This window comes from Sphaeramia orbicularis, chromosome 1, assembly GCF_902148855.1.
Source record: "Sphaeramia orbicularis chromosome 1, fSphaOr1.1, whole genome shotgun sequence".
NCBI lineage: Eukaryota > Metazoa > Chordata > Actinopteri > Kurtiformes > Apogonidae > Sphaeramia > Sphaeramia orbicularis.
In genome coordinates this window covers 18,891,461-18,907,932 of record NC_043957.1, presented here as the reverse complement: position 1 = coordinate 18,907,932, position 16,472 = coordinate 18,891,461, and the positions used below count along the sequence as shown (strand labels likewise).

The following is a 16,472-nucleotide window of genomic DNA, read 5'->3' as shown; positions in this document are numbered from 1 at the left end:
CACACACACATACACACACACACACACACACACACATACACAGTACAACAAACTTAACACACACGACTCACAGACACGATACACACTAAATCCACTCACTTAAAAAAAAAAAATAATAATAATAATAATAATAATAAATAAACACTGAAGTTTTTTTTTATATCAGTTTTCTGTCTCATGGATTAAATGTAAAAAAAAAACAAAAAAAAAAAAGTGCAGGTTAGCTGATGTTTTTCAGAGTATATGATAAAGTGTTTTTACACATATATATTGGTTTATGTCCATTTATCCAGTTGATTTCTGAATGTTCCAGTATAAAGAACCTGTAAAGTGAATGTATTGTAATGTGCAGTCAGTGTTCTGAAGTAGATCTGGTGACAGTCACATTGAGGAAAACCACTTCTCACATTGATTCTCACTATTTCACATTTTGATCCAAGACTACAGTCAACCAACTTATGGGCTGAATTTATATTAATGAGTGACTCAAACCTGGTAAAAGTTTAGTCACTTTCATTCTCAAGGCATTTTATTTGTAGTCCAGTGTAACACAACATCCATGACTGTTTACAACAGCGGTGTCAAACTTATTTTAGTTCAGGGGCCACAATCAGCCCAATTCGATCTCAAGTGGGCCAAACCATTAAAATAATAGCATAAAAACCTATAAATAATGACAACTCAAGTTTTTCTCTTCATTTTAGTGCAATAAAAACATTAAATTATGAAAATATTTACATTTACAAACTATCTTTTCACCAAAAAGTTTTGAATAACCAGAAAAAAATTTAATTTCTTAAGAAAAATAAGCTAAATTTTAACATTATGCCTCAACTTATCACTTGTACATGTGCATTACACACAATGTTACACAAACATTATATTGTTGAAATTTTGAAGTTTGGAATGTGTAACTAAAATAAGAGTAATGTCCACGATATTATGTGTCAACTTGTTAACAGAACTTACAAATTGGATCTACAAATCCACAAAACATTTAGTAACAGACAGAACATTGTTAAAATTGTCCTTAATTTTCAGGTTGTTCACATTTTATTGTAAGGATTATTAGACTATTATTTTACTTTCGATCACATTGGGCTAAAACCAGTTTAACACCTTTGACTGTTAATATATTCAGTGTAATGTTTGCACTCCAAAAAACCATGCCACGGGCCGGATTGGAACCTTTGGAGGGCTGGTTTTGGCCCACGGGCCACATGTTTGACACCTGTGGTTTACAACCTAATAGCAGTGTCTACTTAATTATTGTATGAAAACCTTTTTCACTTTCAGTTTGCTGTTTTCTTATTCACTTTAGATGCTCCTTAAGCTGAAAAGTTTTTTGTAAGGTTTGTAATCATAAATAATACAGGGGTTGGACAAAATAATGGAAACACCTTCACCTCAAGATGATAATGCCCCAATCCATACAGCTAGAATTGTTAAAGAATGGCATGAGGAACATTCTAATGAAGTTGAGCATCTCGTATGGCCGGCACAGTCCCCAGACCTCAACATTACTGAGCATTTATGGTCAGTTTTAGAGATTCAAGTAAGACGTCGATTTCCACCGCCATCGTCTCTAAAAGAGTTGGAGGGTATTCTAACTGAAGAATGGCTTAAAATTCCTTTGGAAACAATTCACAAGTTGTATGAATCAATACCTCGGAGAATTGAGGCTGTAATTGCCGCAAAAGGCGGACCTACACCATATTAAATTATATTTTGTTGATTTTTTAAGGTGTTTCCATTATTTTGTCCAACCCCTGTATACTGAATAGTATATTTTATCAACTGTCACCTAACAAACCAGAGTGTAAAAAACACCATATACCTTAGCAATACTCTAGATAACAGAATAGGACAGAACAGAATAGAATTTACCATTACACAGACATGTGCAACAAAATTATGGCGTATAGATACTTTTGTAAATGTACATAAAGTTCTCCTCATGAGGCACATGGCTTCCGAGTCAGAACTTTATGTAACTTGATCAAATAGAAATAATATAAAGTATAAATCCAAAATGGTGAACAAATGCATTGCTAAAAAGTGTCTTTGTTAATCACTTTTTCTATTGTTTTGTGAATTTAAAGGATGAAAAATCACCAGTGATAACACAACCCCCCTAGAGGTTAGTGCTAAAATGTGGTTTTACTGTTGAGTTTTGCAGTTATAATGCTTGTCACTGTAATGTTTTACTGTGAAACCTTCAATAAATGTATGAATGTATGTATAAACGTTTGAATTTCAGCAGTTTGAGACATTCATGGCCTACACTTTACATCCACTTACCTTATTATTTTAATATTACATATTTATAAAAATGTATATTTCTCAGATCTGCATTTACCTTCTTTTGATCTAAAACTACTAATTATGTATTCTACACTCACTGTAGAATACCTTCACATTGTTATATACTTTTCTACTATATTTTATTTCTATATTATCAGGTTTATGTAAAGTTCTGACTCACAGAAGCCACAAGCCTCCGATGGAGAACTAAATGTACTCTACAAAAGTGACATTAATTAGATGCATTTAATATCTCCATGAGGGCATTGTTGTGTCTTTATTAAAACACTGGCAACAATCTTAGAAAAAGTAATTTCTTAGGAACATAAAAATATGAACGTAAATCTATTATCTTAACCAGGTATGTTAGTTGATGTTTGATAAAATACAATATACACGTTCATCTGTGTCATTGATGTTTCCTCTGTTAGTATGTGACAGCGTAAGGGAATAAATGCATGATTTATATGACTCTATCTGGACTGGAAAATTTGATCTTGTGACTTAAACTACATCTGTGAGTGAAGCTGGTAAAACTAATTAAGCGGAGAAAAACAACATCTGCATTAAAATAGCAAAGGTACTTCCCCACTCTGCCTGCATGGTGTCACATGGGCCTTCATCAGAGTCACAGCAGTGAAAAAATAAAGACTAATATACAGTAAACAATCACGTACAAAATATTTAATCTTCAATAAAGTATTTGTCATGTTTCAAGTATTATTTAGATGTCATTCATGGTACATCTGGGGCGTGCAGTTCACTGATCAGCCAGTATGAGGTTATGTTTTTAACTCATTTCCTCGGGTCTGTCTGATGCTTTGGAACAGTCTGGGTGAGTCTGTGGAAGCAGTAGAAGTCTCTGGAAACGATGGCTGACCTCTGCTGGCCCTAAAGACACCATCATCTCCACCACGCTGGGACCTTGCTGCAAATAAAAGGGGAACAAAGGAGTCGGCGAATTCACATAATCACTACAGATCCAAAAACAATAGACAGACAGACAGACAGACAGACAGACAGACAGACAGAGTAATCAGCATCCACTTCCTTTTTCCATTTATGTGGCTGACTGTGGGATCTCTAGGCTTTTAGTCAACACTGTTATATTTCACCATAAGTTGTGTTTTAGTATTTAGCTTACTCATACTGTATGTGCAAATGAGGAATATGTCATTTTCAGTTCTGCAAGCAGACAGAAGGTTTTTTGTCTTTTTATGCATTTTAAGCATTTACATGGCAGTATTGCTCAGATCAGTGGTTCCCAACCTTTTTTGGCTCGTGACCCCATTTTAACGTCACAAATTTGTGGCGACCCCAGACATTGGAAACAGAGACATTTTCTTGCTAAAATAAATTTGTTTTTGATCATGTAATAGTTTACTATACTATGGTGTAAATAAACGTTAATTTTAAAAAGATCAAACCCTAATGAGTCATACGGTTTTAAATTTTGATGACACTGACAAGTAATTTGCACTTAAATGTTCAAGCAAATGCAATGTTCATTACTTTAAGTACATTCTTAAGTATATTTTCCTGATTCTTCTGTCTTGTTTTACATGTTGCTACCAGCTTCTTACCTCACCTTGCCTATGGTGACATTGTCTTCGTGAACGCCTCTGCCAGCTCACTACAGATGATGGGTGATGTTTTTCACGCAGGCTGTAAACCCCTCAGTCACCGTTGCACTTTGTATTCTCTGGTCAACTGGTCACCATTATCTATACGCAGACTTTTGCACTGGTATAATTTTATTTACAAATCCATCTTTGGCCTGCTGCCATCATATTTATAGTCATACTGAACAAACATAGCCTGCGTTCCCAGGATTGTTTTACTTTCAGTGTTTACACAGAACGTATTGAACTTAGCAAAAAGGAGTTCTCTTACTCTGCTCTTTCAACCTGGAAGAGTTTACAGCAGGATCTGAAGCTGCCTTCCTTAATCCCATAAAGGGAATTTAGTGTTATTCTGAGGGAACTGGAGAAGGCGTCTCTGGATTGTTCCTGTTTTTAGTATTTCATTTGCACTTCACTTTTATATGAACTCTAATTTAGATACTGTATTTACTGTACTGTAGCAGCTAAATGTTGTATTATGTCCAAAACCAAACCAGGTCTCTCTTATAAATGAGATTGTCTCAATGGGATTACCCATAAATATATGATATATTCAGGGTTCCTACAGGTTTCCATAAGTTAAATTTAAGAGTTTTTAAGACCTTTTTAGGACTACTTTAAACAAAATTTAATGCCCATTTCACAGCCATGCTGGCAAAAATTCATGACTCCTAGAATTCAGGAAAATGTATTTGTTTACTCCAATGCTTAGAGTCCCACCAATCAGAGTCATTTCTCACCAGGGTTAAAGTTCGCAATAATTTGTTCCTAATTTCAATATAAATGGTCGGGTTGGAAGGGGTGGAACTGAGTACACTAACGTTACTTTCTTTGCAGCTTGGACAGTTAACAGATATATTTAAACACAGTACAGCCAAGAAGTTTATGGCAACATAACTTAAGACCTACCACATCAAATTTAATACATTTTAAAGACTTTTTTAAGGGATCAAATGCAGATTTGTAAATTTAAGACTTTTTAAGACCCCTGTTTACTGTATTTAAAGATAGAATGATTTATTTGTCATCACATCACATTAACTTGAGGTTCAGTTATGGCTTTGCAAATAAACAGCTGGAAAATATGCCATTCAAAGGCCTACTTTTTATTTTTATACTTTACTCACTAAATTAATTTTCCACTTCTATTGCAGTAAAGAATTTGAGTCAGTACTTTTTCCATTGATACAACTTATTGCAACAAAATGGCTACTGACACAGTAAATATCGATTTGTCTATTACCACAGAGCCAATCAGCGCCCTCGTTATATCATGTCTAGACTGGTAACTTGTTACATCCCTAACAGTACAAAGACAATCAGATAGCAAATTGGTTCAGATTTAGAGCAGAGATCTAGCTCAGTCGGTAACATTTCGGACTGCACAGAGTAAAGAACACCATAAAACAACATATAGAGTATTTAGAACAATAATTCCAATTCTATACTATATACTATCACTAATTTGTCGTTTCATCCATCAATTGCCACAGTACTGTGGTAGCAAAATTCACAAAAGAATGCATTGAAGTATACATCATATATCACCTGTACTGTGGCAACAAGAGGATAATGAGTTCATGTAACAGTATTCATGATTGGCTCTAGTACAAATGCTAACATTTGATTGGCTCTGTGGTAATAGACAAACTGATATTTTGTGCCACAGTACTGTGGCAGTAACCATTGCCTTATTTCAAAAACAGATGCCTATTATACTTATAATATATAAACTGGCCCTGATGAAAACTGTTGTTATTCTACTGCCATTTAAGAATGTTGTAGCCGCTGTGCACTGCTGAACACACCTGGCTCATGTTCAGCTCTCACAGTGTAAATATGTTGAAAGATAAACTGCAAAATAACCTGACTGTGTTCAAGTTCAAGTAGAGCAGCCAGTCAACATATTACTTTGCTAGACCAACTTCCTGCATGAAACTGTGTGGTGCATATTCTGGTAGTCATACAATGTGCGTCATGTACCTGCAGCCCACTGAGAGCCAGACGTAACAGCTTCATCACATCTTTGTATTTGGTGGCTTTGGTCTGTTTTGCCAGAGTCTTCAGATCTTTACTGAGTCGCTCCATGGCCAGCTCCTCACCTTGCTCCTCTATTAATCTAAACAGGCAGAATGTTTCAGATTCCTGCAACATGGTCTACAAGATCTGCGGTGAAATTAAAGCTGCAGCTAATGACATAACTTCATACTTCAACACTAAAGAGGCAATGTGCTGGGCTTCTTCAGTGAGTGCTGCCACCTGCTGGCTGGAGAAGGACGGACGCACCCACAGGTACGAGTAAACTGGGCTCATGAGCTCCTTCAGAGACGATATGTGACCCTGTGGAGGAGCAAAAAGAACTACTTCAGTAAAGTCGAGTAGAGAAAGAGTAAATACCTAAATAGATGATCACTGGCTTTTGAATGATGTCTGAGGTGGAACTGTATGACGTACATCTTCATTATCACTGTATTTGTGATATGTGAAATGTATAATGTACTTTGGTTGACCAGACCAGCAGCAGAAACAGTATTTTACATTTCAACAAAATATATTTGTTAATTAAGTTTTCATCCACATCTGTCTGCCAGAATAAAAAAACAAGACAATCATTAAACAAAAACTAATTTATGGCAACAAAATCTATTGACATTTTTGTCAGTGAATTAAAACAAGATAAAAATGTGAAGGGGTGAGGATTTGGGAAGATGTTTATCATTAATTAACATGACTTTTGCATTTGCGTAGTGATAAGTTAAGTCTGTTTTTCGCTCGAATTTACTGATATTCTCCAGTTACACATAGCTGCTGAAAAATAGAAAAATATTCATTGTTGGTGTTCTCGTGCATGTCCTTCTCATCATCTTTTGAGATATCACTTTCAGAATGATTCAAATTTGCTCTTTTAGAAAACATCCATGCTATATCATGACATAAGCCTCCTAAATTTCAAACCAAAACACTGAAAACCCTGTTTTATCATCACCAGCAGAGAGCCTCCATAATTCTATGAATAAACATGTAAAGAAAACAAAAACATTGCCAATGAGTACAAATCAGAGTCATGTCTATTCGTATGGGACTAATATTAACTCAGGACCTCTGTGTTTGCTGAAATTAAATAGTTTATATGCGGGGGAATTTTTACTTTGCAGACGACAGATATGGTAGTCACATAGGTGACTTCCACAATTCTTCTTATTGTAATTTTACTACTGTATTTGTGTATGAACAGGGAGATTCAGTTGCATACAGGTATTAAGTCTGAGAGGTAAAAAGTAACAGAAATGTGATTAAATGTCACTTATGAGGTCAAGGAAAGGAAATCCGTAGTATACCATGCATGCCCTTAAGGCAACATCTACAGGTGAGGCATCTTGAACATGTAGGTAAGCACACAATGGAGACTCACACTCACAACAACAACAACAACAAAAAAACAATTCATAACTGATGCTAGAGCACAAACACGGCAGATGAATTTCTAAACACAGGTCCAAAGGTCAAACTCATTCTACACAAATGGGCCTGTTTTTACCTTTTTCAAGGCAGTGATATTTCCCCTAACATCACCAATAAAAAGGGAAGAAAAAAGTTTTATAAACCAGTGTTTCCCAACCACTGTGCCATGGCACATAAGTGTGCTGTGAGGAATCATCAGGTGTGTCGTGGAAGATTGGCCAATTTCACCTGATTGGTACTCTAAGCGAGTGGCGTGATAGATACATGCAGCTGCACACCAATGATCCACTTTACAACAGTGAAAGTGAACCGACCCCAATGCAGTGGGTTCTGTTAATAAAGCTCCCCCACACACACACACTAGTGATGCGCGGATCAGCAGGTTACGCCTTGGGTTGGGATGGGGGTGATATGCCTCTATAACAGACCTCAATCCATAAACCGGGGGTCCGTCCAAGGAGTCACTGACACACCCCTCTCAGCTCTCTCGTTTCAAACGCCCCGCAACAATGTCGCCCCCCACATCCTGGATGTCCTCACGTCTCCCCCTGGAGAGTGTCCGGTGACTGCTGCCAAGGAGTTCCCCATTCTGGCAAACAAAGCTATTTCAGTTCTGTTCCCTTCCTCCACAACTTATCTATGCGAGGTGGGCTTTTCAAGCATAACTGCTATAAAGATGAAAAAAGAGAGAGACTCAGAACTGTTGAGGAAGATCTTCGAGTGGGCCTTTCTACAATTACTGCAAGAATATCAGCTTTGTGTTCAACTAAACAGGCCCAGATTTCACACTGAGTAAGTAAATTGAGACTAGATTTGCATTATAGTTCAATAAATATACATTTTGTGACATTTTTGTTTGGTGGTGTGCCTTGTGATTTTTCTAATGTAATATTGGGAAACACTGTTACAGACCATCTGTGCCTTTCTTTATGCTGTTAGCATTCATAACATTGGAATGGTAAAACTGTGGTATGACAGTATGACCATAATAGTATTTGTTACCTTTCTAAGATGCAGCACCCGTCTGATATAATCCTCATGCAGGACTTCTTTATCCTGCATCTGTTCTGTGTAAGTGGTCTGGATTTGTCCCTGCAGGTCTTTAATCAGCAAATTGCACTCATCCTCATCCTCAATGCGCTGCTGTAGGTGGATTCTGAAAGTCACAGAATATTGACATTAACTATGGCCTACCTGGGTATAAGATCAATGAACCTTTGATGTGTTAAATACTACTAATGACAACACTCATCATACAAATGTTCACCTATTAAACTCTGGGAGTTTGTCCAAGTCTAATAAGGCAGAGTGTGTTGTGATCTTTGAGGAATTAAATTCAGAGATCAGTTCATCGATCCTCCTGCCCACCCGATTGGCTGCAAGACAACAGAGGACAGATTTGTAATGAATGATTCTTAATTATAATGACACATAATGATACTTAACAATACTACGAGAATAAGGTAATGTTTCAAGAAAAAAGTCACAACATTACAAGAATGAAGCTGCAATTTTGTGTCTATGAAATTTCTTGATTCAAACTGACAAATTAAGAAATCATGTTGCATCAATGCAGCCATAAACCTGTGAAACTTTATTCATCGAACAAAAACAACAGCTGATGAGTTCTGAGTTTGGGTCAGCTGGGAATTTTGACAACTCTCACAAAATGAGGCCTAACTCCTCATAGAATTTTGACCTTTGTCTCATAACATTACAACTTTTTATTACTATATTACACTTACTTCTTTTCACACTTATCAATTTTAATCTTGTGATATTAGATTTTTACCTACAATTATTACACCTCCTTCTTTGGATTTCTTTATTATTATACACATTTCTTTTTAATATTCTGCTTACAGGACAGATAATGTTGAAATATTTGATTACTTTATCCTCGCTGTGGATTTAATACTGTAAACTCATATGTAAGAGTTTTGTTCAGTTAATTTTGAACACATATTGGCTGCCACACACAGTTCAATCTGATGCAAAAATCACTGCCTTTATTGTTTCTATTTTACAGCATTTTCATAATTTGCATGAGACTTTGTATTCTTTCACACAGAATGAATTTGCAGGGACTGCTGCTTTTCCTTGTAATATGTCATTAATGGTGAGCCTTAATTCTATTTCAGATTATTGACATTAACTATGCTTATTTGAACAGTTTTTTATATGATACTTAATACACTGCATTCCTTGGGATTCATTTAACTGATTCTTCTTTACTGTAATTATTCACTTACTGTTGAATCCAGATCCACAGTTGGTGATGATGTCCAGCAGAGCCTCAGCCAGGACCCCGTCCCTCTGGAACCTTTCTATGAATATGTCCCCCTGCCTCTTGGACAGTTTGCTGCCATCTTTGTTCATGAGAAGCGGCAGGTGTCCGAAGGTTGGTGGCTGCCACCCAAGAGCACGGTACATGAGGAGGTGTTTGGAGGTGGAGATGAGCCATTCAGAGCCTCGCAGGACGTGGCTGATCTTCATGTAATGATCATCGACTATATTAGCGAGGTGGTAGGTTGGAAAACCATCTGCTTTTATTATAACAGGATCCCCCTCCACCTAGAAAGACAGGCAGAAGTGCGATAAGCAGGAGTCAGGACAGAATAAGACAATTAGGCTATGTTCAGACTGCAGCTATAAGTGGCTCAAATCTGATCTGTCACTCATATGTGCATTCATCAGTATGTCTTGAATATTGTGCAACTTTTTCATCTCTGTCTTTCTCTTTTTGCTACATTATCTTCCATGTTTCCTGTTTGTGATTTGACCATGAAAATACTTAGCAAACAGCTGTTTATCAATAAAGTTGCAAATTTTGGCTCCAGTGCATCATGGAGCCATGATTTGGAAAGAGCTGTTTAACAGTCATGACCTGAGCCATGTCAAAAATTGTGAACACAAAAGTGATGAAACACAGTGTGCCTCCACAATGTAGCAGTACATAGTTCAGTCAGTTATTGAAGGTCAAAAGTTAAAGGTTAACTTATATATATTAACCCTGTCGGGAAATTCTCTACATTTTACCCATTCTGATACACTCACACAGTACCTAGCATTAGCACATTAAGATCACTGAGCTTCCATTGACGACAAGGACCAACTCCAAATCTTCATCAGCAGTGGTCATGGGCACCGACAGCAGAAATACTATTGTCACAAACTATTTTCTAACATGTAGAATATGTTTTGAAAAGAAAAAAAACCCCCTCAAAATTAACTTTAAAAAGTGAGCCATTTTAATGGTTTGAATGCTGTGAAAAATCTTAGAGTTATAGTAGTGACTTAAATAAACAGCAGTCCAACCTGGGCCACCTCATGACGATTCCATCCAAAGATCATATCCTGAAAAGGCTCGACCCCCTCTTCTAGACGAAACCTGATCACATGAGTCAACCCCTGAGCCAGCCTCTCCTGGACCTGGTCTGCCTGAAGATGACGACACCTATTGTCATACCTGAACAGAAGGAGAAGAACAAGACATGGATTAACTCTGTCCAAGAGACACCTGAGTTTGCTGGTGCTTTTTTCAGATCAGTAAGAATATGTCCATTTATTTTACTTAGTCACCTCGGAGTCTGTCCGGCTCTTAAAGCCTCTTTTTTCAGCAGTTCAAGTCTCCGTTGGCTGCAGAAACAGTAATAGGCGTGACCACTCTCAATGAGCTGCTGTGCTGTTGAAGTGTACAGATCTAGTCTGTGGGACTGAAGGTATGGACCCACAGGCCCCCCACGCTGAGGACTCTCGTCAGGAGGAATACCTGCAGGCACAGAATCCAAAAGATATGTTAAAGTAAATGTAAACTGGTATATAAGTGTTTAGTTCAGTTGATTTTGAACAAACAAAAAACACATACAAGTACATAGGTGAGTTACCACAGAGAGCTCATTCTGTTGAAAAAATCATTGTCTTTATGATTGTATTTTCCATCATTGTCCTGATTTGGATGAGACTTTGTATTCTATAACAGAGCATGGATTGTAGGGACTGTTGTATTTCTTGTTATTTTCATGTCAGGCCACTGTTCATTTTCTGTGCACTGTTATCATTACTAACAATTGCTTGCACTGTTCAAAAATATTCTTTGTGTATTTATCAGTGCTCTGACCACATTCATATTTTAGGCCTACATATTTTGTTTGCAACTCCAGTTGACAAGTATTTTTAACTGATAATATATTTCATATATGTTACATGATGGGAATATTGTACAAAGGTTTAAATAAAATAAGAAAAATAATCAAATAAGAGTCAGACGCTTATATTTGTCAAATGTGTTTTATTTGAATTTTATTTATTTATTTATTATTAGCCTTTCCATATGGTCATTTAATTGAAACTATTTACTCATTGAACCTACAGTGTAAAATACTGTGATATGTATATGAGATGTTGGTCATAACACACAGCCCTCTGACCTGCACTAGTTCCTACCTGCCCATGTCAGCATGTCCTCTATAGACTGTGCAGCTCCTGGTACCAGTCTGCTCTGATCAGTGTCCTCTAGTCGCAGGATGAACGAGCCTCCATACTTCTTTGCAAAGATGTAATTGTAGAGAGCAGTACGCAGGCCACCGAGGTGTAGGAAACCTGCATCACAGACATAATGTGTGCACAGTCAAATACAACAGAGAGCAATGTTTAAAAGAGGCTAGTTTATGTAAAGCAATAATGAACACTTTTCCCATTTACAGATTAACAGAAGGCTCTTTTGCTCCCCTGCTTTGGTTCAGCAGCATCTCCATGATATGTAAAGTGCTACACAGGTGGTGCTGTATTTTTTGCAGTCACAGTAGTAAAAGGTGTGAAGGGTGGTATTCAGATTCAATCTGCAATCTCACAAAACTATAAATGACCAAATATCACACACTGGACCTTAAACTATAACGTTAAATCTGCAGATGCAACTCTAAGCAGAGATTAAAAAAAAAAAAAAAAAAGGAAGCAGGAGGCAAGATTACTCATTATATAATCAACTCTGGAAAAACTTGGCATTTAATGCTTACTTGATTAGAATAAGGAAGTTTCAAGATTTACTGACCCAATGTGGGACTTTACTTTCTCTGGGCAAGTGGGCAAAATGTATTAATGGGCCCTGATGTGACAATGAAGAGGCTAAATGGAATTCAGCATTATTAATATGATTTACATCTGGCTTAATCCATTATCAAATGCAGGTGGATAAAACAAATAAGAATAATTATCAAATGTCAGAGGAACATCAAGGTAATAATATAATGTATATTATGTATGAGATCATCATATTATTAATAAATGTAAAATTACATGACCAGGAACAAAGATTGTACATAGGAGATTATAATAATAAAAAATATTATGATTATAATGATATCATTATACATTAACAGTAACATAACAGTAAACCAGCAAAATAAGCCTTAATTCCAAATAATCAAAAATAGGTAACACTTATGAATCACAAATTGCTGAAGAAAAATAAATAAATAAAATAAATGAACTCAAGAGACTAAGTCAAATGAAGCATATATAGTCACAGAATAATAACAAAGGTGGGTTTTCAGAGGACTTAGGTGGTGCCTGGGAAATTAAGTTATAACTTTTATTTTAACCTTTTGACTTGTTTTCAAGCTGGCAATACTTCTACTACTACTACTTAATAATAGTCAAATATTAACCATTACAGCTGGGAAAAGTTACTGTTTTTGGTCTTTTTCATTCTTTGGCCGCATCAGTGTAGCTTAGATGATGCCCAAAATGTCTTGGGTGCTGCAAAAAAATTTCACAACGGTACAGGAAAACTTGCAAAAATGGGTAGAATTGTGTAATCAAGTAGGATCTGTAAATGCTTAAGTATTAATTTGTCTATAGTAACAAAAAGCGTCTGTCATTTATTTATGACAATAAGATGAATATAGATGATTATGACCATCAGAAGGTAAGTATGTACAAAAACAGGTGCGTTTCATTTGCTTATCTTTGTAGCAGTGCTGTAGGAAAGGCAGCTGACCATACAGTTCTAACTGGACATTGTTGTGCATGTTGTTGTTTTGTTGACCTCCTTACCTGTGGGACTGGGTGCAAACCGGACCCTCACCTCCTCCCCCTGAACCGTGGAGCAGCATCTTCTACCGGCGTCCAGCTCAACGGTCACCCTTTGCGGACAGTGAAAGCGCTTCGGTGCCGAAAAGAAATTCAGATGGCATCGCTGACAAACTCTCAACCACGCTGACATGATGAGGAAACAAGAAGAAACACGTTGAGTCGATCACACTGGTGACATTAAGGGCATCTTGTCAAGTTTCTCCTCCACCAGCTCCGCTAAACTAAGCTAAGCTAGGCTAAGCTAGGCTAGGCTAAGCTAAGTAGCAGTTACTTCAGGTACTGTCGTGTGTGACAAATGACAGCCAGACATTCAAAACAAGGTTAAATAGCTCCCAAATCTTTGCATGAAGGTTGAGTCAAACGTGTTTCTGTCACAGAAATCCATGGCAATTCTCTCCTTCGTTGAAACACGGGCGGAAGGTGACTTTAATCGCCCTCTGAGGATACACTGACACCTAGCGGAGCCGTGACGTCAGCGTTTCTCTAAGCCGCCTCAAGATGGCGGCGTTGGTCCGTCATTCAGCGTTTAGACATTTGTATTTTATTTATAAATATTTATACATTAGAAATCTTGAATGGAGGTAGTTATTTGAGGTCTTGACAGTATTTATCGTCTACAAAGAGAAAGTTAAAAAAAAAGAGAAAACATGATGCTAATCTAAAAAGTTAAAAAAAAAAAAAAAAAAAAGCAAAGATTGACAAGCCATAATGAACTTTACTGTCATTTGCAGTTTCCCACAACGAAATTGTCTCTGGCAGCATGTTACATGAATTAAAAAGCAAAGAAAACAGTAAAAACTTAAAATACACTAGATTAAAAAAAAAAATCAATAGATTAAATATAAAACTAAATAATGCATATGATAACTAAAACTGTCAACAAGTCATAATACATTACCTTTACACATTACAGAAAATAATTCTATTAATATTGTGGTGTGTGTTCTTTGTTAAAGACTCAATTTACAACTTTCATTATTTTCCTTCCTGCCAGTAGTCATCAGGCTGTTCAATGTGCAGGAAAATGGAAGTGCACTTTCACTTCATTTAGCTACAAGGCCTTGTAATAATAGTTTTATACATCTATATAGGTTTTGTACAATAAACATCTCCTGTTTCCTACATACAGTTATGCACATATAGTACTTTCTTTTACTTACAACTGTATATTTTTGTATATATTCTTATTCCATTATTCATTACAGATTATTATAGTGACCTTCAAAGGATCAGTAAAGTATCTATCTATTTATTAAACACAAAAACATCAACATTTTGTTTTGCACTATTGCAAAATACAGTATTATAAGATTATTATTGTCAGTTATAACAGGCCTTACCAGAAGTCTCCCCATTGAGAAAAATGTAAATTAAAAGGGAAACCTATACATCTCTCATTTCTATTGTATTTTATGTTGTCTTAATGTTGTTTTATCTTTACCTCCGCCAGGAGGAATTGTGATCGCTTTGCTTTGTGTGTTTGTGTGCGTGTTTGTTTGTTTGGTTGTTAGCAAGATAACTCAAAAAGTTATGGACAGATTTTTATGAAATTTTCAGGAAATGTTGATACTGTCACAAGGAAGAAATGATTAAATTTTGGTGGTGATCGGGGGGGCAGATCTGTCTTGGCAGAGGTCTGCGCTCTCCGAGTGCTTTTCTTGTTTAAGTTGTTTTTGTCTTTTACATCTTGTTTTAATGATGTTGCATCTTGTTTTATCTTCTCACAAAAGAAAACATAAATAGCTTTTACAGGAAAATCAAATTTGGGAAGGTTGTAACTGAGTGTGTGTATATTTTTTGCCTTTTTACATATTTTATATTGTTTTCATCATTTTTTGTTTTTTTTTCTGTCCTTTATGTTGTTTTCACCTTGTTACAGTTGTTGTGAATAATATGCACTGATGGATGCACAAATCATTTTATTTTCTAAGTTACTGTCATGCAAAGTAAAAATAACTGATAAATTACTTTAAAGGTATTGAACCTGAATCAGTTTTAAAAATGTGAGAAGATATTTGTGCTAAAATATAGGAAATTAAAGCACAAAGTTGTCAGAAAAAGAACTCAAGCAAAGAAAAGAAACATGAAAACTCTACTGAAGTACATAAATAAAATACTAGTACTGCTTTACCAACCAACCTTCACAGGCTTACAGGGTAATGAACGTGTCCTCCACATGTGACTACTGCAGTGGGAAAATCCAGGAGGAGGTTGAGTCCAGGGAACTGTCACATGATGCTCAGAGCTGATGAGGAAACCATGAAGGAAAACATAACCAAATCTGCAATAACATCTTATTTACACATTCGTCCATAACAATAACATGTCTGACACATTTTCCATCATCTAGGTAAAACATTTGTGACTTCCTTCGACATACTATATATTGTCCTTATTTCATCTAATTTCACTTTGTACTGAATGAATCACATTTTCAGATGATAAAGAAACCGGTTTAACTGGATCTGTGTCTTATGTTTTGTGTGCACAGGTGAATAGAGATTTATGTAGAATCAACTCTGAAGTGTACTATCAGCGCTTTGGTATGAGCTTTTCACACTGGAATTTTTAACCACTATCCTGAGAATTGAGATTTCCCATACATATACCACTTTCATAAGCCTTAGATATGATAACATCTTCTCTGGCATAGTGTTTGTATTCACTGTAAATGTAAATAATGTGTCTTTTCATGCTGCACATTCTAAAACTTGCTTGACCAGTCTCTAGATGATTGGCTGGGTCACATATTCATATTGTGGCTCAGTCTGTTTATGGTAAACAAAGACAGAGGTGCTGAAAACAAATAGTGGGTGTAACCGAGCTGAACCTGACTTAGAATATGCATAGATTTTGTGTATCTGGCTTTCCATGCTGTGGTTCACCCTTACACATAGAAGTGCTGAGTGTTTGTTACACATAAGTGCTTAATCTGCTCTATCCACGCCTTAAGGAGACGACCTGTCCCGCCTCTTTGTGCCGTGAGGA

General features: G+C 36.4%; 1 protein-coding gene across 1 annotated transcript; it reads right to left on the bottom strand.

Moving 5' to 3' along the window:
* Positions 1-2,558: 2,558 nt before the first annotated feature.
* Positions 2,559-13,913, bottom strand: ears2 (glutamyl-tRNA synthetase 2, mitochondrial). Its single transcript, XM_030126992.1, has 10 exons — positions 13,446-13,913; positions 11,835-11,990; positions 10,971-11,160; positions 10,707-10,857; positions 9,641-9,962; positions 8,656-8,764; positions 8,391-8,544; positions 6,136-6,266; positions 5,910-6,045; positions 2,559-3,232 (listed from the first exon to the last, which is right to left on the bottom strand). Exons 1-10 carry the CDS (start codon positions 13,612-13,614, stop codon positions 3,095-3,097), a joined length of 1,656 nt encoding a protein of 551 aa, XP_029982852.1. The 5' UTR covers positions 13,615-13,913; the 3' UTR covers positions 2,559-3,094.
* Positions 13,914-16,472: the final 2,559 nt, after the last annotated feature.

Bases quoted from the DNA above. Each gene is read 5' to 3' on its own strand.
- ears2 (XM_030126992.1), bottom strand. From the start codon at position 13,614: ATGTCAGCGTGGTTGAGAGTTTGTCAGCGATGCCATCTGAATTTCTTT. The intron at 11,161-11,834 runs GTAGGAACTAGT...CTGTGCCTGCAG, and splicing joins GGACATGCTGACATGGGCAG to GTATTCCTCCTGACGAGAGT. The intron at 6,046-6,135 runs GTATGAAGTTAT...CTGCCTGTTTAG, and splicing joins ATTGCCTCTTTAGTGTTGAA to ATTAATAGAGGAGCAAGGTG.